Source organism: Xyrauchen texanus, chromosome 34 (assembly GCF_025860055.1).
Source record: "Xyrauchen texanus isolate HMW12.3.18 chromosome 34, RBS_HiC_50CHRs, whole genome shotgun sequence".
Taxonomy (NCBI): domain Eukaryota; kingdom Metazoa; phylum Chordata; class Actinopteri; order Cypriniformes; family Catostomidae; genus Xyrauchen; species Xyrauchen texanus.
The window spans coordinates 19,007,850-19,032,994 of NC_068309.1; the positions used below are offsets into that span (position 1 = coordinate 19,007,850).

Here is a 25,145-nt window from a genome sequence, read left to right on the forward strand (position 1 = left end):
CGGTGCGGCCTCCAATGGAAAAGTGAGCTCCACAAATCTCAAACCTCACTTTACTAGGCTCCGACTACATTTTTAGAAATTATAACTCTTTTTGAAGATCCTCATTAAATGTACATGCACGATTCCTTGACATTTTTCCAGGCACAATTTCATGTGTGTGCTCCTTTAAACTGACTATTCAATCAGTTCACTAACTGGACATGTATTGTCAGGGGATTGTGATTGGATAGTTTAATTCAATCATGTACTTCAATAGCAAGATGTGATTTTATTGGTTTAACAAGCCATATCCTTGGCTACCTTTGATTAGAATACTCAAGTGACTGAGAAAGCCGCATGGGCGAAAGAGTAATTTTAGGAGAGGGGAAATTCAGGACAAAACACATTTTTTCAGAATAAGTCGGGACACTAGGAAAAAGTTCTTAAATATAGGACTGTCCCGGGATAAACAGGACGCCTGGCCACCCTACCTAAAGGAATTGAGAAAAAGTAATCCATATGACTCCAGTGGTTACATTTATATCTTCAGAAGCGATAGGTGTGGGTGAGAAACTGATCAAATTTAAGTCCTTTTTTTATTCTAAATCTACACTTTCATTTTCAGATGTGAAAGTGAAACTAAACAGGCACCACACTTGGATTTCAGATTTAAAAAAATTTTTATTCTAAGGAAATTTAGAATAAAAAAAATGACTTTTTTTATCTGTTTCTCAGACCTCTTCTGAAGATATAGATTAAACCACTAGTCTCATGGTCTACTTTTATGTTTCCTTTATGCACTGTAAAGCAATTCTGTAACTTTAATGGTAAATTTACATTGGTAAAGCAATGGTGCATTTTATGTTTAACAAGAGAGTACATTTACTTTTTATGGTAATTTATTGTTAAAATTCCAGTAAAATCAATAATTGGCATTACCAGAATTCCCTGCATGACCCATTACATTTCATTCAGTAGTTATGTTTCTTATATTTTACAGTTATGTACTTTGGGATTTTCTGTGGGATATTTGATGTAGATTAGTTAATGTTTATTGCATTATTTAAATTTCAAGTGCTACCCTGATAGTGTTAAGTGAGTGTAAGTGACACAGAGCACTGTCTCTTTGTTGACCAATGTTTATTGGTCATTGCTCCTGGAAGGGCCACTATTGATGAACTTCATGTCATCATATGCCCTTCTGTAATTACTACAGTGATTAACAATACATTATTGTTAACAATACAGTAAAACAGATTTTTACAGATTCAGAAGGTTAATATATTAAGTTTCTCATTTAATAATTTAAATAACTGTATGCACAGTAATATATACAGTAAAAACAAATTCTGTAAAGTTGTTTACATTTTTTACAGTAAAAACAATGGGATTTTTTTGGGGTGTATGATTTTTGGAGCTACAAAAGGTCTGGTCACTATTCACTTGCATTGTAAAGACCTAGAGCTGAGATATTCTTCAAGAAATCTTTGTTTGTGTTAAGCTGAAGAAAGTCATACACATCTGGTATGGCATGAGGGTGAGTAAATGATGAGAGAAATTAAATTTTTGTGTCAAGTATCCCTTTAATTTATTCTACCAGAGAGTTTGAGATAACAGGTAATGTACAGGCTATAATCTCATCATGAAGCAACTCAGTTTTTCTTACTGGAGAATCATTTTAAACATTTTTCAAAAGTCATATTATTTTCTTTAATAGTAAAACTTTTTAATGAGGAAAAACTGTAACATTACAGATTATTTTCCACATCCTTATTAGAGGTCGACCGATTAATCGGCCGATTTCTAGCATTTTTTACATAATCGGCATCAGCCAATTTCCAAGTATATCAAGCCGATTATTAGGCAGGCGCATCTGTGGGCAGCCTAGTGTTGTTGTGGAACACGTGTTCGACGCACGCTGCCCCTAGAGTCATTTTCCAGCAGAGTGAGCAGACCTCATCCAGTGCCTATAAGGAAGGAGCTAAGTTCCTTGGAGAAAACAGTAAGGATTAAATTTGTATAACTTATTTATATTTAATTAAAAACTTTTGATATTTTACTGCCAACTTCGAGAAAAAACGCGACATGACGTTCGGCTACTTTGGATATTGATAGCGTAGTTGAAGTTGCATTATCACAGCAGAAGGGTTGCTATCATGTCACAATAAGGAAGCAAGAATTTTGCAATTACAGACAGTGAATCTGAGACTTTTATTTGTTCTGTTTGTGTGTCTTATATTTGAGAGGGTTGTCACTCAATGCAGAGAAATAAGTAATAAAAAAGATACCAACGCGCTATAGGCTATTGAAGGACTGACTTTGGTAAGCTCGGACGTTACCGGTTCTGCTGTCAGTACTGGAGAAATTAAGAAAATACATGTATTATTGCTATAAAGAGAAAGTTATTTTATCTCGCCAGCCATTTCTATGTATAATAATTCTATGAAACCATTTGTCTGTGATGCAATTTAGCTATTCGCAGTCAGAGAGAGAGAGAGAGAGAGAGAGAGAGAGAGAGAGAGAGAGAGAGAGAGAGAGAGAGAGAGAGATCGCGCGCACAGCGAGCACAACACAGCCCAGTTAAATGAGTGACAGAACTAAACATTCAAACGTAGCCTGGTTTAGATCTGTGATATTAGTCTGATTTTATTTTATATTTCGCCTTCCAAAGATTATAAAAAGAATATTTATACATAAGCCGCATTCTGTCTAGCACAACATCCTTCCCTTCACAGCGGTGCACTGACATTTCTCCCTAAAACTCAAACTTAACGTCAGAATCAGCACGATCGGTGATTGTTGTAAAATGCTACTGTTGCTAAACTGCGGGACGCGTTTAATAATAAAATAGCGCAAGAGATAGCCTACCGTTCCCAAGGCGGCGCGCGCTCCGAAACAGACAGCAACGAGACAAGCAAAGTATAGACTACTTTGGGTTTCATGTGCGCATCTAAACGATCAACTATACACAAAAATATGTCTAAACGACCGACTTGGAGATTCACTTAAACACAGTTTATGTCTTAAATGGACGTAGTTATGGAAATAGTTGGGAGAAAATATGCTGCATCAGGAGTCTATTAGATCTGAATTCGGTCTTAAAGGGGAAGCATCCTAATAAACATGCCGACGATTGAGCCATTACTGCGAATCAAACAACAAAAGGCAAAGAGAAAATCACTTACAGCTCTTGAATGAATAACTTATGCATTAATAAGCATTAATCTATCTATGATAAACTATGCAGTGTTATTTTACAATTGATTACTTGATTATTAGATTTCTTTTTAGACCACACCTGAACAGTAATGTTGGTAGACCTTCCTGAAATTAAATTACTGTGCCTATATAACGCTTATCTTAAAAAGAACCGTTAAGAATACAGTTGAAGTACCGGATCGATAAGCAGTAGCGGTAAGATAGTAATACCATTAAAACCTTAACGATACCCATCCCTAGTTATGCCTGTGCTTCTCTTGGATGCTCTGAATATTGGATTACGTGTCTGGATTGCCCCTTAATTAAAGCTGCATTTGGATCTCAACCTTCGTGTCTTGGAGCAGTTCGTAACACCTGCTTTGTTTATTTAATATATTTGTTATACATTATTTATATAATATGTTTTTACATTATACATTTTTAATTTAAGTGTCAAGTGTTCAATAAATGTATTTGTTGAGAAATTTTGTCTATCTTAAGTAATTATTTGTGTTACACTTTATCTTACAAATAAAAGGTTCAAATAAGAGGTTAAAAACAAGCACATATCGGCCAAAATAAATCGACTGCATTAATCGGCCATCGGCCGACCCGGATTTCAAAAGATCGGCATCGGCCTGAAAAAACCAATATCGGTCGACCTCTAATCCTTATTAATAAGCATGTTTACATGCACAATATTATACGATTATTGCCTAATAACCTGAAAACTTGTTTCTTTATTGCTGTAAAGTCATAAACATTTAAAAACCAAATCAACATGCCTAGATTTTTGCCCCTTACCCCAATATTACGTTGCATGTAAACACCTTTACTGGCATTCTTACTCACTTATCCAATGTGCGCAAGTGTTGTGTGCATGCCTGTTTACGGATTTCACATTTCATGTAAACACAGGTTTCTTATATCATCAGATATTTGGAATAAGCATTTTTTGGTAGTTATAAGCGTATTGGTGTACATGTAAACATACTCCATTACTTCCAAGTAAGCATACTAAGGACTACCAGCATGTGTACTATGCTTGCCGTTTGAGATCAAGACACGTTTTCGACATCAACAAACCATTCAACGTCCAGCTCTTCCTTCCTGATCCGACATCACACAGATTTGCTGTGATGGGTATTTTATGACCCCCTCCACAGCACACTTGTATCACTCTATCGGGGGCCCCTTGCCAATCTCTGGCACCCCATTCAACAGGCAACAAAGGAGCTAATTAGAGCCCCTCTCAGTGGAAGCCTGTGGAAGGTTCTGATTTGATACTTCCAGGGGATTCCAGAGCCCCAGCAGTGCATTCACACAGCCCCCGTGCACGCTTGGCTTGGCCCTTTGCTCCAGACCTTCATTGTACACAGAGCTCCGCAGCACCTTAGAACTATTGAGGGGGAACCGACACGTCTTCTTTCATGTTGAGAGAGCCAAAAAACAGATGCTAATGGGATATTGATTGGATTAAAACACTGTACTTTCCAAAAAGAGGTACCCATGATAAAACTTAAGATGACATAAAAGCAGGTGATGAACATAGGAAGCAGCGCAATGTATTTTTGCAATACTTAACCCTCAGGGACCCAAGCATTGACATTGATGATGGATTTTCTTTTTTTCCTCCTAGAACATGTTTTTAAGAAGTCACGGTTTATATAAAAAAATCTCTCTTTTTAAGCATATTTTACTTTGGGTTAAAACTTGTATTTAGCAAGTGGTCACATTCAATATGTAATTTGTAGAGATGAGCATAGAAAACGTTTAGTCATTACAGGAATTTCCATGATTTTTTTTATTCTATTAATTTCTATGAACTTTTCAGAGCTGGAGATTAAATTACTTGCAATTTTTTGAATTTCCATGACTGTGGGAACCCTGAAAGTTACCAGTCAACTCTGAAACCAATGCAATTTTGTGTAGGAACAGTAGAGCGGTAACAGGCTTTCTTTGAAACTTGACAAAAGAGTGTGTACAACTACAGCCCATTTCATCAAATTCAGACCAATGAACAGAGCCACCCTGGTGTACCAGCAGCCATTCTGCCCAATCACACAAGTGCAATAGAGTCAAGATAGGGCCAAAGAGACAGGGCCTCTTTCTCTGAAACACCATAGCCTTATCTCATCCAGCCTGCCTTTGAGTCATCTACATTGCCACGGCCACTGTTTAAGATTTTGATGCGTTTATGCATGCATCTACATGTGTGGTGGAGCAGAATGGCTTTAGATATTTGCAGACGGCTAGTGTACCACTTGGCACTGCAGTGGGCTTGCAACACCCTGCTCGGCCTGTAATCCTTCTATCTTCAGTTGCACGGAGCTGATAAAAATGCGGCCAGAGAAAAGCACCTCAGTGAAAAAGCGTATATGTGCAATCATCACGTCTTTTTACAGGCCATGCCAGATGCCTATCACTTTAATAATATGAGGTAGTGCTGTCTGCCTGTCTGTGTTTACTTTTATTTCTTATTCATGTGAATCAAAAGTCTGCCTCCTATTTACTGGCAGTCCTAAATAGCATCTTGATGATGCCTCAGATATGAGCAGACAGAACCGAATTAAACACGAGTTTGGTGGTGAAATTCACCTGATTATGTGCTCTGATACAAGAATGAACAAACTTGTTTTCATCAGGGAAGCTCTGAAGATAGTTCAGAGCAGCAGTCATGGTGTGCACAGTCCAATACACAAGATGCACCTTGTGTTAAGTCTTTAATCGATACATCTCCAGACTTGACAGTGAGGACAGAAGGGAGATTCCAGATCAGAGGGGTGGCTGTGTAAATCTTTACAGTTCAAAAAGAGCCTTTTAAAGCCTGTCCATAATTGGGTGCTGCTTGCCAGCATCTGCCTTGTGTGGGCTGCATAAACAACCACTAGCATCTAAAACATAAAGCAATGAAAAATAATAGGAAGAAGACTAAATGTGTATGGTCAAATATGCATTTTTTTTAATGGCATACTAAAATTGCCTATGAGTGGCTATGTGGTTGATAAAAATGTGTCACAAACCTTAATCTGACAGGTGTAGCTTTCCCTAAGGAGGTTAGGTTAATTTGTGTTTCTCAGGCATACTTTGTGATTTGAATCCATTCTGCATTGAACACTGTGTAACCTGCAAATTACCTACAGATTTTCAGCCAGCTTATTCTTGTTCTGTGAAATCTTAAACTGACTAGATAAAAAAAATTCTGTTATTGTACATACTGTATTTTCAAAACACTTCCCAGATGCAAACCATCTGACTGCCTGGTGCATCTTCATAATAGACTTTCAACAACTTTCTGGGTAAAAAAATGTTGTGGTTCAAAAACTGCCTGCTGGCGTCATATTTGATGAACAAATACATTTTAATTAATAAAGAGAGCCCAATCTATAGATTGTTATTGGGAATAGAAAAGCCACTGTAGTAATTAACCCAATATTTCACTTACAGTGGGTACGGAAAGTATTCAGACCCCCTTAAATTTGTCACTCTTTGTTATATTGCAGCCATTTGCTAAAATCATTTAAGTTCATTTTTTTCCCTCAATATTGTACACACAGCACCCCATATTGACAGAAAAACACAGAATTGTTGACATTTTTGCACATTTATTAAAAAAGAAAAACTGAAATATCACATGGTCCTAAGTATTCAGACCCTTTGCTGTGACACTCATATATTTAACTCAGGTGCTGTCCATTTCTTCTGATCATCCTTGAGATGGTTCTACACCTTCAATTGAGTCCAGCTGTGTTTGATTATACTGATTGGACTTGATTAGGAAAGCCACACACCTGTCTATATAAGACCTTACAGCTCACAGTGTATGTCAGAGTCAAAGGAACTGCCTGAAGAGCTCAGAGACAGAATTGTGGCAAGGCACAGATCTGGCCAAGGTTACAAAAAAATTTCTGCTGCCCTTAAGGTTCATAAGAGCACAGTGGCCTCTGTAATCCTTAAACGGAAGACGTTTGGGACGACCAGAACCCTTCCTAGAGCTGGCCCTCCGGCCAAACTGAGCTATCGGGGGAGAAGAGCCTTGGTGAGAGAGGTAAAGAAGAACCCAAAGATCACTGTGGCTGAGCTCCAGAGATGCAGTCGGGAGATGGGAGAAAGTTGTAGTAAGTCAACCATCACTGCAGCCATCCACCAGTCGGGGCTTTATGGCAGAGTGGCCCGACGGAAGCCTCTCCTCAGTGCAAGACACATGAAAGCCCGCATGGAGTTTGCTAAAAAACACCTGAAGGACTCCAAGATGGTGATAAATAAGACTCTCTGGTCTGATGAGACCAAGATAGACCTTTTTGGCCTTAATTCTAAGCGGTATGTGTGGAGAAAACCAGGCACTGCTCATCACCTGTCCAATACAGTCTCAACAGTGAAGCATGGTGGTGGCAGCATCATGCTGTGGGGGTGTTTTTCAGCTGCAGGGACAGGACGACTGGTTGCAATCGAGGGAAAGATGAATGTGGCCAAGTACAGGGATATCCTGGACTGAAAACCTTCTCCAGAGTGCTCTGGACCTCAGACTGGGCCGAAGGTTCACCTTCCAACAAGACAATGACCCTAAGCACACTGCTAAAATAACGAAGGAGTGGCTTCACAACAACTCCGTGACTGTTCTTGAATGGCCCAGCCAGAGCCCTGACTTAAACCCAATTGAGCATCTCTGGAGAGACCTGAAAATGGCTGTCCACCAACGTTTACCATCCAACCTGACAGAACTGGAGAGGATCTGCAAGGAGGAATGGCAGAGGATACCCAAATCCAGATGTGAAAAACTTGTTGCATCTTTCCCAAAAAGACTCATGGCTGTATTAGATCAAAAGGGTGCTTCTACTAAATACTGAACAAAGGGTCTGAATACTTAGGACCATGTGATATTTCAGTTTTTCTTTTTTAATAAATGTGCAAAAATGTCAACAATTCTGTGTTTTTCTGTCAATATGGGGTGCTGTGTGTACAATAATGAGGAAAAAATGAACTTAAATGATTTTAGCAAATGGCTGCAATATAACAGAGTGAAAAATTTAAGGGGGTCTGAATACTTTCCGTACCCACTGTAAATACTGTATAAATTACTATAGTCACTTTTCGAATTAATAATCTATAGAGGCTCTTTATTAATTAAATCCATTTGTTCATCAAATGAACTTCAGCAGTTTGAACCACACCATTTCATCCAGACAAGTGATGAACACTCCTACCTTATGATATATTAACAACAGTTCAGTCATGACAACCCTCGGAATTATGTAGCATATTAATACGGGAATGAAATATTGAGCATGTTTACATGCACACTAATATGCTGATTACTCCCAAAATTTAGCTCATTTAAAAAATCTGACAAAGCAAGAAACCATTGTTTACATGAGATTTGAAACATTCGCGTTATTCTCTGCTTTTGTCGTCAAACCACAAAGACATGCGCTCGACACTCGAATTGGATTATCTGGTGAGAACGCCGGTAAAGATGTTTACATGACATGTGAAATCGACACAATGGGCAAAAATAAACCCGAGTCAACTGATTAATTCTTACGCAGTTTATGGCCTCACACCGATAAAGGTACGCCATTTATTGCATTTATATGACCACATACATGTCGGCTTTTTAAGCAAAATCGGTGTAAGAATATGTATGTAAACACGCTCACTGATAGGATATTGGTCTTGGTGGACTAGATCTGCTACGCTGCTGCTGTAGTGCAAGTACGGAGACTTGCTACTGCTAAAACACGTGTGACAGGCTGTTGCACAATTAGCCAGAAATACAATCCCCCGTAGCAGATCTAGACAGGTAGATCTTGGGAGGTTGAGGGTTTTTAAAAAATAAACTCTCAGCATGCTGCGGTAAAACCAGCTTACTTGCAAAGAGAGAGTAAGCAAGTTGATTGTCTACCCGATTACACATCAAAGGACCTACCAACTTACACTGTGAACTGATTTGCTTGACATATCAGATGCGAGCGAGCTGATTGGCTAACAGATATCAAGTTTAAAGAACCCATCAAGCCAGAAGTTTTAAGCCTGAACTTATTTGTTGGCTCAGCTCGGAATGGCATAATGCCATACTACAGATATGGCAGAAGATGTGGCAGTAGTAGTATGGGTAATATGCCATTGCAAATTCAGCCATGAATCCCAATCCCATCCAAAGCATTATATTAAATGACAGACATATTATGTTAATAAATGAAACTTAAACACAGTTTTCAAAACTAAATCTGATTAAAGTTTGATCCTCAAAATCTTTGACCAAAATTCACAAAATAAGCAAATGTGCTAGAGATCTTAAAACAAGAATCATAAAATGCTGAAGGGCACAAAAGTTATTGTCCCAGAAAGGTAGGAAAGGGTCTATATAAATTGGACAGCATTATTCCCATTTTCAGAGGAATGAGTCAAAACAGATTTTCAGATACTTAATTGGCCAACTTGACAAAGTGAGGGGTCAAATTGTTTGAAGTGCCTTTGGCTTATAATTGCAATATTTCTTAATTATCATACTGCTTCAGAGTTAAATACCACACTATTAAACCAGCTAGCATGGAGGACGTTTCACAGTTTTAAAGCAATCATGATGGATAAATTATCTGACTTTAGAAATAACCTGAGCATAGCAAATCTGGAGTTTGAGGGATCTTTGGAATGCCTGTAAAAATCACCACTTATTGTGACTGTACTGAGTGAAATAAATCTGAGATAAAATATCATTCTACAAGAAAAGTAAAAATGTGTGATAGGTCATGATGGATAGGGAGGGGCGATATACCAGTAGTCATGATAAACTGGTAGAAATTTGACAACCAGCTTACATTTTGAATTATCAGCTCTATCCAAAGTTATGCAAAATCGCCACTGCTTGGCAAGAAATGTGCACAGCATTCTATTCACGTTATACATAAGTGATCGACATTCTGTCGGAGAAATGGTGGAGGAAGGTAAAGCAGCTTTACTTGAGACAGAGAAATGAAGAAACATGGGCAAGGTTTTTATGCACTGACAATTGCGTGCCACCAAAGCAAATGCAATGAGATTTATCTTGTGTTTAGATGTGTTTCACATGATTGTTGTGAACGCTATCTCTGAAGTAAAAACAACGAGTCATGGTCCAACAATCGTGTCATGCGAGATTTTTCAACCTTAATTAAATTCTGTTCAAATTATTTTCGATTTTATAAAACAAACCGGCCATGTTTGCCTTCAAAAATTCTCTATAGCAATGACTTAAATAATTAAGAGCCAAATTAAGCGTTTACTTTGTTTATTTTTATTCTTTTTGCCAATGTATTATTTTCTTTGTTGCATTGCTACGAGAAGATTGAAGATGAAAAAGATGAGAAAGTTTATCATAATAATACTATTCAACAACATCAGACTGAATTGTAGCATAATGTGAAATTTAGCAATATGGTGCTAAACTATTCATCCAACAACCCTCGAAGTCGATTAGTGAATCTAAATACACTCACTGAGCACTTTATTAGGAACACCTGTACACTTCTTCATGCGATTATATAATCAGCAAATCCTGTGGCAGCAGTGCTATGCATAAATCATGCAGATACGCGTCAGGAGCTTCATTTAATGTTCACATCAACCATCAGAATGGGGGGTGATCAGTGATTTCGACTTTGGCCTGATGGTTGATACCAGAAGGGCAAGTTTGAGTATTTCTGTAACTGCTGATCACCTGGGAATTTCACACACAACAACAGTCTCTACAGTTTACTCAGAATGCTGGCAAAAACAAAAAACATCCAGTGAGTGACAGTTCTGCGGCCAGAAACGCGTTGTTGATGAAAGAAGTCAACGGAGAATGACCAGACTGATTCGAGCTGACAAAAAGGCTACGCTAACTCAGATAACCACTGTGTACAATGGTAGTGAGCAGTGTAGCATCTAAGAATGCACATATCGAACCTTGAGCAGTTCACTTTGGGCACTTTATTAGGATCATAATTGTATTTTCAGGTATATATAGTATTTAGTTAGGTAGTGCAGTCTTTTAGCTGTTAGACACTTTGCATGGTAAAAACCTTCATGGAAAAGTTATAGGCTATTTCTTCAGATGTAGCTATTTTATGAGCATCCTACCAAGAACTTTACGTTTAAAAACACACCTCGAGACTGCATTCAGTTCCATTCCATAGCACATTCTTGTGTTATTTTATAACACAAGAATGTGTCTCAGGAATACATCCCCTAAGAAACATATATGATTGGGATCAGGTGAACATTTGAGAATATATAGTTTTGCACATCTCTAGTACAAAACATTAATCAAGTCTTTTGATAGGAATACTATTCCTAAAATGAAAAATAAACCAGCTGTTCTTTGCTGAATGTCAAAATGCCCCGAACATCATGTTCATGTTGTGTGTCAAGGGTCTGGGGGCTACTGCTGTATGTAACAGCCGTTGTAGGAGCGTTAGAGCTCTGTGGTGAGATTCAGTTGTTCTTGTGAGCATACAAGGAAAGTTGTGAGGTGTCTCTCACCTCAGTGCAGCCTGGTGTTATCTGTCTCTGCAGCACCACGAGGACTTATCATCCCCATCTGCTCTTGGTATAGTGGAAAGGAGAGCACAGGGTTATCAGTGTCTCAGATATGCACAGATAAGGCCCTGCCTCCTGTTTAAACACTGTAGCTAGTTCCAGGGTTAACGCTACCTATGCTAGCTCGACTCCACGCAACACTTTCCACCTGTTCACCATGAAGAACCAGCTTAGAACCAGAATCAGCCAATCACAACACTCATCAGTGTCACCTGATGAATGATATCACAGAGTGCATTAACTGATGTTTTCATAGGTCCCCTTAAATCTCTTTCATACAAGTAGAGTGCTACTTAGGAGACCAGACAACCATGTTAAAAATCCCATAAAATCCCTTGACAAGTACAGTATTGTTTTGTTATTGTCAGCGTACTTCCTATTGAAACAGGAAATTTAGACGGGACATATTGAATTGTCCAATTTTTTTTTAAATGGTATATCACAGCTATAAACCACCATGATTTAATACCTCCTAGTCGGCTACAGGTAGTATTAATGGGAGGGGACATTCTCAATTTAGAGAACATTTGATCGGACAAAATCAGTGTACAGTAGTGCACGATAAATCATCTAAATGTTTGGTCTGTTTTCTCAGAAGATAAATAAATGTAAAAATATTAGCATATTAATTTGTAGCATATTAATGGCTTTAAAAGATAATAAACACAGACTTAAAGACACAAAACAAAATTTTGATCTCTTGTGATATTTAAGCACACAGTTGTGTCTTTGAAGACAACAGACTTCGATCAAGCACCTAGAAGAGTGAGGATAAAATGCTGTTGCAAGAGCTGTGAAAGTTGATTGTTTCTTATTGGCATGTTACTAAAATATTTTTGTAATCCAGTCTCCCTGAGTCAAAGGACCACATTCTGCCTTCCTTTGTGAATATATACTGTCTTTAGTTTGTCAAAAAAGAAAAACTGCTATACTGTTAACAGCCAACTACAGTAGAAATCTGTACTGGGTGACAGTAAAACAAACTCCATTTAGGCAACCTTCAGACCCACTGTTTTGGAACAGATGCACATATCATTCAGAGCTTTATGACATAACCCAGGGCAATGAAGAATGAATAGGGCTTGCTCAATTTATACAGGAAGCAAGCACTTATTGATGCGTTCACTCCAAAATACACACGTATCTTCACGCAGTAAGACCCGTGCCTTGTCTGGAAACAATTACAGAAGGTTAGCTCGACCTGTTTGCCCCAAATGAACTCTCAAACAGAAATATTTTTCATGAGAGATGGCAGGAACTCTGGTACAAGATGTTGCCAAATAATCTGTAATTAGTCACAAGAGCAGCCGCTCCGTCTGCAGCAAGCTGTCAGGAGCTGTGGTCTTAGATTTGCCAATTTCCATGGTTAGCTTTTCTTTTGAAAGATTTTTCTGACACTGTAATTTCTTTTTTAAAGAAAGATCACTGAAATCTCAGAAGGAAAGAATAGAAAGATAAATACCTCTAACTGATATGTCTGGCAGAAAGAGAAGAGCAAAAAGGGAACCTTTAAAATCATACATCATAAAATAATTTAAATTCTAATGATTTGACATTCTACTGCCATGCACTATTTAGATTTTCCTTTTTAAAATAATAATTAGACACTAAATTAAAAAAGACACTCTGAAGATATTTAAACAGAATTTTTTGTATGTTTTAACACACATACCAACCCATCTTAAAGGGTTAAGCCTAGATCACCTAAAAAACAATATTCCATTGTTTCAAAACCTGTATGACTTTCTTTCCTATGTGGAACAAAAAAGATATTAGGCAGAATGTTAGCCTCAGTCACCATTCACTTTCATTTCATCTTTTTTGCCATGCAATAAAAGTTAAATGGAGAGAGGCTAAGGCTGCCTAACATCTCCTTTTATTCATATGGGTTTGAAACAACACATGGGTGAGTAAATAATGACAGAATTGTGGCTGAACTACCCTTTTAAGGACCCTAATTGACTAAATCAAAACATAATATGGAATATTATTACCCGTTTCAGCAACTGATTTTTTTATTTCTTGTCTAAATTTAAACCATCTGACAGGCTTTTGCCAACACATTTACTTCAGTGACCAGTGCCGGATTTATTCATGGCGGCATCTTGTGGGGGTGTTTGCATGAGGCAGCACACTTCCAGAAATCAATATTTAGGCTGAAACTGAATCATCAGATGAACTTTAACTGCCATGCATTCAAACTGATTAGGAACAAATGCTCAAACATTTAAAACCCGTCTATTCTCAGTCCTGGGCCTGTCACGAAGAAACCCACTGAATATAAATCTTTCTAACAAGTGGAGCTAAAACTCATCATATTAAATAATATTCTATGGTTTGCTCAATCAGGCTACAGCAGAAGCAACTCAATCAATTTCCCTGTGAAGATATAGTTTTCCCACACTGCTTTTTCATAATGTTGCTTAAAATCTTTGTTCAACTCTTTACAACAGTCATCAAGATCAATTATCCACTCTAAACTCAGCTATGTCCATTGGACTGCAAATGTACAGTCATCAGTAGACATCAGTAGCTACTCAATATAGCTTATCTATATTTCTGTTACAGTAATTATCAGTTATGTAACTTATGTGTCTGAAAAGTTGTTTTGAACTCTAAAATTGAACAAATAAAAGTACATTGCAATTATTACTAAGTTCCATATATGAATAATATGATAATAAGGAGAATTTGTTTAAAGACCCTGTGTTCTTTGGCTAGAGGACAGCACCACTCTGTTCAGTCTGTTGCAAATGTGCGGTTATGGGCTTCACAGGCTGAAAATGCCTGCCGTGGATTTCCTCGCCTTGTCACAGCTTCTTGCAACACCCCCACAAGTCACACTGACGAGAACCAGAGGCCAGGCAAGTGGCCAAAAGGTTACGCTGTGAAGGTTGGCCCAGGTCCTCCACGCAGACCCTCATTTCCTGAGCCGGACAGTCTGCTCCACTCATAAAGCTAATAAGGCCCTCCTTGTCCCGGGTGGCTGGGGCCCTAGCTGGCCTACTCATCACTGGCCACACCATGGGGGTCAGGGGCTGGGTGCAGAAGCTGCTTCCCATTACCCCGCCCCCCCTCTCCAGGTGCAGCTAATAGGCTCTGCCAGAGCATCACCAGGACCACTCAGCAGCCACCATGGTAGGCCTGGAAGTGATCAGCACCCAATGCCTGGGAGCCGGGACAAACAGACAGCCCACTTAAAACAAACAAGTTAAAAATAATAATTTTTCTTCACTAGCTGTGGAATGTCTCATCTTTGTTTTTACTGATTGAATATATGGCAATATAAACTTTTTTTAAATAAAATGCACAACACACAATGTTAAGCAAAAGGTTTGTCGGTTCAATTCCCACAGCCACCACCATTGTGTCCTTGAGCAAGGCACTTAACTCCAGGTTGCTCCGGGGGGATTGTCCCTGTAATATGTGCACTGTAAGTCGCTTTGGATAAAAGCGTCTGCCAAAATGCATAAACATAAAATGCATAAATGTTCAATACAACTTACAGTAAGCAGAAGAATATATGGTTAACATTAAAATGTTACAACTTTTTTTACAACTTAAATTGTATTAACTATAAAAAAAATAAAGAAATCAATAACATAACTAATACTGAAAGACTGGCAACTGTTTCAGTATGAATTTCGTTAATTTAATCCATTATTTATTGTGATACATTTACAGTGAGATGGATTCTTTAAGCAGTATTTTGAAGCTGAAGAGTGTAATTTCTGCGTCACCAAACAGAATTGAAACAAATAATTACTGTTTTGAAAACACATTCCAGAACCACCACCACTCCCCACCCATATTCTGTTGGTCGTATAAAAAAATAGTCCCACCTTGACCTTATACCCTTGGTCGAACCTGTATTGCTGCAACAGGCTAAGCGGGCTGCTTAAATAAACAGAGCAATATTTTAAAGCGCATTGAAGACTGTGCACATTAAGCTGGGATATGAGACTTTCAATATTAAAAAATTACACACATCAGCTTTAAACTGTTGCAATAGTTATAATGAGATCATGTATAGCAACATGATTGGCCTATTTTTGTTCACAGACATTTTAAAATGGCAAGTTTTTTAAGCTGAAGAACATTTTTCTTTTTCTATAAGCAAGAAAGCAAGTGGAAAAAAAATCAGCTATGCAATTATTCTCTCTCATATCCACTGCAGGCAGAGAATTAAGTATATTGACCTCCAGCATAATAGAAGATAAGCAATCAACAGTTAACCATCATGACTCATCCTCCACTAAATTCTTTAATTCAAAGAATTTCTAAAAATGGGCACATTACGATCCTTTGTTTTACAGAGCGCAGTAAACTAATTAAATTACAGACCCTGCCTTTGCATCAAGTTAGGGGAAAAAAACTTTTATGCTGAAATAAAGGCACTCAGAAGGAACAAGACACAGATGCACCAACCAACCTGATATACAACAGACAGACAATGGCAAAACAAACAAAATCTCACTCTTGCCACAAAGCAGTCATTCACAGTGATGTAATGACCAGCTTACCTGTGTTGCTCTATGGCCTCATTGTCAGGCAGTTCAGCACCGCACACATTGCAGCGCTCGTTTTGGTTGCGGCCGTCAGACTTCATTCCAGCAGCTAGCTCACCAAGCTTGCTGAAGAACTCCCTCTGGATGAAGCTCTGAGGCAGCAAGCCCCCATAGGCACTGAAGTCCATGGACATGGCCAGGGCTGGAGACATGTGTAAAGTTGAGGCCATAGAAGCTGGCATAGAGAGCATCGCTTCATTCTTATGGTTTGTGGGTAAGCCGTACAGCGATGCCAAGTGTTTCTCATTCATCCCTGCCATGGCCTCCAGCCCCATCTGGCTGACCTCTACCTGCTGGTCCCCCACACCTTCATCCCTGACGTAGTGGAGCTCACGGGCACTGGTGATCACACTGCTCCTGGTAGGGGTGCCAGGCCCGTCACGGTTCTTGTCAGGTTCTCCGCTGCGCTCTCCATTGCTGGAGGTGTTGGGGTCCATTGTGTTGGTGCTCTCGTGGTCTGCATGATCATCAACTTGCATCATCTCCGTCTTGATCTCTCCCATCATGGGGTGCGAATTGCCATGTAGGGGATGTTCAGAGCCCAAACCAGGGTGCAAGCCGCTCTGCAGGAGGGATTGGCCAATACTCATTAGGCTGTCCACAGCTGCTTTGGTTGGGCTCATGGTGGAGAGGCTGAATGAGGTGGAGACAGATGGACTCTGATCCACCATTCCGGGCAGTGCCAGTGCTTGCTGGGCAGCCAATATGTAGCTGCCCTCTTCCATGGAATGCTTTTTCGAACCTGCTTGGTTTCTCCCATGCCTTCCCTTGCGCTCGTCATCATCTTCTGTGCCACCATCGTTCATGTTAACCTCAGTGTCATTTTCATCAGAGGACTGGATGGTCTCCAGTATCTTCAGGCATTGTTCCTCCAAGTACTCTATTTCTAATATCTCTGCTGCGTACAGCAGGTCATCCAGATCCTCCACTTTAGCTTGGAGTGTGGCAGTGTAGGCATACTCCAGAATCTGCTGGAAGGTCTTTGGTGAGAGAAAGTCCAGAGTGTAATGCTGGCTGTTTCGGTGAAAGAGGATCTCAAACATCTTGCTGGTGCAGGCCAGCACTGTCCTGTGTGCATGGAACTCCTGGCTGTCCACCATGATGACTACATCGCACAGCGTGCCAGCCAGGCGCATCTGATTCGCCTTGTGCAGCAAGGCACTGGGGTGATTGGGATTCTGGAGCTGGATCATACCCATCTTAGTCAAATCCATAATGTCTCTGAAATCCGCACCGCCAACTCATGAGTCTTTCTACGTAGCAGTCTGTTCAGTTATCTTTGTAAACAAGATAAGGTCAATCTATGAAGAGATGAAAAGAGAGAGACCTACAGTTAAAATATAGTAAGGTCACAATGTTTATTAGACTTATCTTCAAAGTTCTCTGGTAATGGAACATTAACATACACCATACTTAATTATTTCAATATGAATTAGGATGCCATAAAATGATTCCCACAATATATTCTGGCATTTTATGTCAATCCATTAGACTTCCGATGTAATTTTTACCATATGAACACATCTGCTGTTATTTAACAAACATCTAAATTGTCATTGAAATGTTACAAATAAAATGTTTGCATTTTAGAGTCTTAAGAAACAGACAGAACTTTGCCCAAAGCATTTAATTAAAAGCATCTAAACAGAACGGACATAAAAATGTAACTAAGAACACATCAGCAGCACATTCTTAAGAAACAGGCACAAAATAAAATAAATACATCTGTTGAAATGAACAAAATGAAAATCAAAAACAGCATCCAGCCCACATGAAAAACGTGTAAACTTCGCTTTAGTGCAGTGGTTCTCAACCATGGGGCCAGGACCCACTAGGGGACCTCAGCACACTTCCAATGGGCCTCAAGTTGACTAAAAATTATTTTAAAATAATAAATATTAAAATAATTAAACTTAATTAAAATGCTAAATAAATACCTTTAGATGTACAGTAGTGGCCAAAAATATTGGCACCCTTGGTAAATATGAGCAAGGAAGGCTGTGAAAAAACACCCTGCAATGTTTATCCTTTTGATCTTTCATTAAAAAATTTTTTTAAAGAAAAATCATAAAAATCTAATCTTTAATTGAAGTAAAACAATTGAAAGAGGAGCAATAAATGTTTTTCTTCAAAGCACGTTGGCGACAATTATTGCCACCCCTACAAATTCTTATTATAAAATATATTCTCAAATTCACAAAATGGGAAGTGGGAAAAAGATAATAGCCAAAGCATTGAAAATACCCATTTCAACCATCAGGACAATCATTAAGATGTTCTTATCAACTGGAGATCTCAAGAATTGGCCTGGAAAAGGACGTGTGTCTAATTTGTCTCCAAGCACAGAGAGGAGGATGGTTCAAGTGGCCAAATAATCTTCAAGGATCACAGCTAGTGAGTGAACTGCAGAAATTAGTTGGGTCTTGGGGTCAGAGAATCTATAATAAAAAAATCAGACATCACCCACATCACAAGTTGTTTGGGAGGGTTTCAAGAAAAAAAGCCTCTGCTCCCATCCAAAAACAAATTCAATCGTCTTCAGTTTCCCAGACACTACTGGAACTTCAAATGCGACCAGGTTCTGTGGTCAGAGGAAACCAAAAAAAAAATAATAAAAAAAATAAGAGCTTTTTGTCATCAAACACCAGAGATGGGTTTGGTGTACACAGAGGTTACCCAATGCCCACGGTTAAATGTGGTCCTGCATCTTGAATGTTGCGGGGCTGTTTTTTTGCCAGAGGTCCTGGACATCTTGTTCGGATACATGGCATTATGGACTCTATCAAATACCAACAGATAAAAAATCAAAACCTGATTGCCTCTGCCAGAAAGCTTAAAATGGGTCCTAGTTGGATCTTCCAGCAGGACAATGATCAAAAACAAACATCAAAATCAACACAAAAATGGTTAATTGACCACAAAATCAAAGTTTTGGCCATCCGAGTCACCTGACCTGAACCAAATAGATAATTTTTGGGGTAAACTGTAAAGGAGAGACCACCAACATAAACCTCTGAATTTGAAGGATCTGGAGAGATTCTGTATGGACGAATGGTCTCAGATTCCTTGCCATGTTTTCTCAAACATCATTAGGAATTATGAGAGAAGTCTCAGAGCTGTTATCTTGGCAAAGGGAAGTTGCAAAAAGTATTGAATAAAAGGGTGCCAATAATTATGGCCAATTCCTTTTGGAGAAAAATATTTATTTATAATGAGATATTTCCCCCGTTTCAATTGTTTTATTTCAATTAAAGGTTAGATTTTTGTGAATTATTTGAATGAAAGATCAAAAGGCTAAACAACACAGATTTTTTTGCACATATTTACCTACTACTGTATACTACAAATTATAAACACTCTTTCTGCAACTTCAAGAATCAAAAATGATCCATGATTAATTATTTTAATCAGAAACGTCTAGTTTCGGGTGAGGGGGCCTTCACATATTGTCTTGGACAGTGGGGGGCCTTGGAGTCAAAAAGGTTGAGAACCACTGCTTTAGTGGTAAAGGCTGGCAGTAATCAAGCCCTTGTTTCTGTGTGTTTGAGTGTGCCTCACAAAGCCCATCAACAGCAGCCTCCTGAAATGAAATGGCATCTTATTCAGTATTCTCATCACAGAGAGGGATACTGAGCAGAGCATGGAGAGTGAGGCAAGCTGTTGCCATGAATAGTTAGAACAGAGGATGACACGAATAAGCCTAGGACTCTTGAAATGCCCCCAAATACAATTTCTTTTTTTAAATACACTTCACTGTACTACATATAAACTATTTGAAATATAAAGCAAGTTATATCACTTAAAAACAAGTGAAACGTATCATATTAATGTCTGTTTCTTAGCGGTGTGTGAAACTGGGTGTCATTTAATAATAATAATAAAAACAAAAAACAAAGGCTCAAATGGATATATGGACATTTTTCATTACAACTACAAATATGACCGAATTTCACCTTAGCCTTCTATCTATAATTTTATGTCCTAAATCTGCTTAGAATTAATCTCAAATTAAATTAAACAGTAATACCACACAAACATTACTAAAGCACAGTGGCATTTAAGCCACTAATTAAGGCCACAATCACTTGGAGATTAATTTTCAGAAATAATATCCACCAGAAATATTTTGGTGAGGGTGAGAGAGAGAGAGAGAGAGAGAGAGAGAGAGAGTCAATCCTTTAATAACTGTTTAAATAGTCATTATCTCATACTGTACATTTAAAATCAGCAGATAGTAGTCGGGAGACACGCTCGTTCTATTTTTTTCCTCAGGAAAAAGCCGTTCGAGCCAAGAGCAGACATCACACATTAGCTAAGTAAATCGCCTTCATGTCAAACTGTATGTTGTTAGTTGTGAATTACTTTTTTTATCCAGAATGTACAATGTGTCAGGCGCGCGTTAGCGAATGAGCCAAAGTTATGATTAAAGCCGTTGCGAAAATAGTCTGAATGCTATGCGAACTGTTTCCACAACGCTTCAGAAATAATTACATAATTCAGAAGGGCAAATAATCAATGAGATATTAATAGGCTACGTATCACTTTAAGTGCCGTGTAAGGCTACTGTAGCTACTGATGAGACATTCGGAGCGTCAATAACTCCAGACTAATTCACGCTAATACACTTCGCGCGAACTGTACAACAAATATCAAACAGAAGTCAGGAAACGACACATGTTCCTAATATTTAACTACTACTGTGATTAACGCAATCTATCCTTATATATCATCAAAAAGATCAATTGAAAGTCCAGACTGAGCTCACTGACTGATCAATAAGATTTATATGATTCGTCTGTTCACACGTGAATCAATTTTAGTTAAAGGACTCGCTCGCTTTGCTATTTCATAATATATATATATATATATATATATATATATATATATATATATATATGGACATGCGGACATGATCGAGAGACAAGTTTAAACGCGTTTCGGCGTAGTTTATTTTAATGATATATGTACAAAATAAAAAATATTTAACCTAATAAAACGAAGAAAAAGGAATGACTCCACTTTACAACAAAATCAATACAGTCTAGAAGTCAGCTTTAAAACTGTTTGTGAATCATTTTGTGAGACGGTGACACTCATCATCATCTCCATGGTGGCTCTGATTTAATGGTTAATCAATGAGACCCGATAACCAAACTAAAAAGGCCGTTGTTGACTGTATTTGTTCCAAGGCGTACATCAAACAGAACCCCAATACAGTTCTATCACATTTAAACAGTGCTCAGAAATTGAAACAGTCGCGCTAAGAATAAAAAGCACATGGAAGCACGTCACTGTCTGGTGCGCGAGCAGACCTCACGTCCCCCGAATACTAAAACACATGCTTACGTCAACATAACATCTCCGCATGTGTAAAGATTAATATAAACACCCATATCCATCAGGTGCCCTGACCCTCCACCAAACGGACAGCCACAGTTTTACTTTTGAGTGCACTCTCATGATTCAACTTCGCCTGATACACTGAAGCAACAGTAGAAGACACTGTAACGTGATGTGATGCTGAGACATCAACACAATTAAAGAGCAAACGCGTATCCTCTTAGTGTGGAACATTTCCCAAACTGAAAGCTCGCAGAGATACGGGTCTGTCACAAGCTGTGGGTGTTTTGAAGATGCGCGTCTGTAAGCTGCGGGTACTCACCTGTGTAGCACGTTTGGCTTCCGAGTGTGCGGTTATTAGGGCTGTAGCATGGTAACGCAGTTCACAGTACCCGCTCTCACGCGCAATAACTCCTCTCTGCTCGCCGCTTAGCAAATCAACACAGCGGTGACGTCAGCGCACATCCTCGTCGGAGTCCTGTCAAACGCTGCTAAAGCGAGACACCTAGGGGGCTCTAGAATATAGGCCAGCATGTCTGGCACAATACCAGTGATGTGCGTTTACACTGTAATAATAATCATTAACCTTCAACCATCATCACCTTTGCAACTACTACTACTACTATCACCAACCTGCTACTAATAATACACAAAACAGCATTTGTATTGACAATGATGAAGTTTAACAATGTTTAGTTCATTAGAGAGAAGAGAGAAAATTCTAATTTGACTTTATTCAGTCCATAACATTTTTTGATGATTTAATTGATCATAAGATAAATCTTTCACACTGAATTACAGAATCAACTGCTTCATATTTCTGGACACGTTATAAATGGATATATTATATCTTATATATAATGGATATGAAGATCGCACCCTTGAGTGAACATATTTGGTAATATGTTTTATTATTTCAAGCAACAGGTTTTAGTTGAATATGATAATTATTTAAATACCTGTAGAAGGTAAGGGCTGCATAAGGACTAATGGGCTCTATGGCTTTTATTGTTTTTGTATGCATTTCATCAGGCAACAATAAAAACGTCTTGAATAAAACCAACTTCAAACATGGACTGAATGTTACTTGAATTTTCAATATTCAATACAAGTTCAGTTTAATCGACAGTAATTTCATCAGTTAAAATGTAGACATGTGAAGCTTATAATTGTATAAAAGCACTTACATTAATTCATCTGTTAAAACGTATGTATTATTTCAGCTATGAAGTTGTTTAAATCATAATTTTTTGCTGGATTACAGGGTTTACAGCAAATAATTGGCTATAACTTTACACAGAAAAGGTTTGTAAGCAATTTTAACACACCAAAATCATGTTTACATGCCTATGTTTACACTATGTATTGTGGCTATTCTTTTGAAACAGTGAATATGTTTTTGGATTGGCCCCCATTCACTTCCATTGTAAGTGCCTCACTGTAATTCAGATTTTAGTTATTTTCTATTTAAAGAAAATGAAGGGTGAGTCATAATACTTCTTTGTGGTAATCAGTATTATGCCATAAATGCTGTCGATTGAGGTTAACTTGTATTGAACATGGAATATTCCTTTAAAATGTGCAGGTAAACTGATTGTTCTCATCTCTAAATTCTATTCCATTACAACTGCCTGTCATCTATATTTGTTGCCAGTGCAATTTATCCAGACTCTCTGCAGTGCTAAAAAAGGAGGGAAATAGTGAAGAATCTGTGTTAGACTCTGTAAAGCTTGAGATGGGAGATCATAGAGCGCCATCACCTTTAAGCTGCATGCTGTGCTGGCTTACTTGAGGATAAAGACAAAGGCACTGCCCTAATCTCCATCTAATCCATATTTTACTGGAGAAGACTCTGATGAGATGTAAATTATACAAGTACAGTGTTACAGACAGTTTTACATTTTTGCAGAAAAAAAGATAATATTGTTGAGGCAAAAACTGAACGTGTAAGCTAACAGAGTTCTTAAAAAAATGGAAATTATGCATTAAGTATGATCCTTATGTGAGACATGCAGTTAAACATGCAGTTATACTTTTTCATATGATCAAAAAGCAGTAATCCTAAAATAGTAGGCAATTCCCCAGCTGTCTCTCTCTTCGACATTGTGTCAAAGAAGCGACACTAGGGGTCTCTCTTGAGCGCCGAATATACCTCTGATCTATGAAAAAAGCCAATGAGAAGTTGGCAGACAGTATTTGCATACCCCGCCCCCGGACATATGGGTATAAAAGCGGAGAAATACGTAGAGTTAATTCAGAAATTTTCTTTGGAGCTGATGGTCGTGTATGCAGTCAGCTGCGGGTTACACACCCGTTCCTGTTCCTCTGATGCTTGCCTGCATTTGGATCTACGGCGCACTTCAGTGGCTTTCTCCTTCTCTCCACGGCAGTGCAGTTTGCCCCTGGGCGCTTCAACAGCGCAAAAACTAAAATAATGATTTTAAAGAGTGATTTTCTCTAAAAGAGTATTTTCCTCTAAAAGAGCGGTACACAGCTGGCGTTGAAAGTCCGCAGTACACAGCTGGCGTTGAAAGGCGTAGGCTCCTGCCACATGTCGCGACTCGCCCGTCGTCTCCTCCTTTGGAGCCAGCAGTGACTCAGCGCCACTCACATCCCCGGCAAACTCAATGTGGTAGCGGACGTGCTGCCGGTGGAGAGTGGAGGCTTCACCCCCAGTTGGTCCAGCTGATTTGGGAAGGATTTGGCACGGCCCAGGTAGACCTGTTTGCCTCCCGAGATACCTACCACTGCCCGCTCTGGTATGCCCGAACAGAGGCTCCCCCTCAGGGCAGATGCGCTGGCACGCAGCTGGCCCTCAGGGCTGCGCAAGTACGCATTTCCCCCAGTGAGCCTTCTTGCACAGGTGCTGTGCAAGGTCAGGGAGGACGAGGAACAAGTCACCCTAGTGGCTCCCTACTGGCCCACCCGGGCCTGGTTCTCGGACCTCGTACTCCTCGCGACATCCCCTCCCTGGTGAATTCCCCTGAGGAAAGACCTTCTTTCTCAGGGACGGGGCACTCTCTGGCATCCACACCCAGACCTCTGAAACCTACACATTTGGCTCCTGGACAGGACGCGGAAGATCTAGCTGGTCTACCACCTGCCGTCGTAGACACAATCAGCCAAGCCAGTGCCCCCTCTACCAGGCAACTTTATGCCCTGAAGTGGTGCTTGTTCGCAAATTGGTGTTCTTCCCGGGCTGAAGACCCACAGAGGTACGCAGTTAGGTCAGTGCTCTTATTCCTGCAGGAGAGGCTGGAGGGGAGGCTGTCCCCTTCCACCTTGAAGGTGCATGTTGCTGCTATCGTGGCCCACCACGACACAGTAGATGGCAAGTCTTTGGGCAAGCACGACTTAATCATCAGGTTCCTAAGAGGCGCCCAGAGGTTAAATCCTTCCCGGCCAAGTCTGTTCCCCTCCTGGGATCTCTCAGTGGCTAGAATCATTTGGACTCAGGGCCCTCTCTGTAAAGACTGCCCTGCTGATCGCGCTCGCCTCCAT

At 39.3% G+C, this 25,145-nt stretch overlaps 1 protein-coding gene across 2 annotated transcripts in view; it reads right to left on the bottom strand.

Annotated features, from left to right (window-relative positions):
* zbtb16a (zinc finger and BTB domain containing 16a) overlaps window positions 1-22,059 on the bottom strand; it is a 165,414-nt gene extending 143,355 nt beyond the window's left edge. For both annotated transcript variants that reach the window (XM_052104043.1, XM_052104042.1), the window contains exons 1-2: window positions 21,967-22,059; window positions 16,260-17,605 (exon numbers count right to left, since the gene is read on the bottom strand). In XM_052104043.1, the coding sequence (XP_051960003.1) occupies window positions 16,260-17,518 (1,259 nt within the window). In that variant the 5' untranslated portion in view covers window positions 17,519-17,605; window positions 21,967-22,059. The remainder of the gene's footprint in view (window positions 1-16,259; window positions 17,606-21,966) is intronic.
* Between the last annotated feature and the right edge of the window lie 3,086 nt (window positions 22,060-25,145).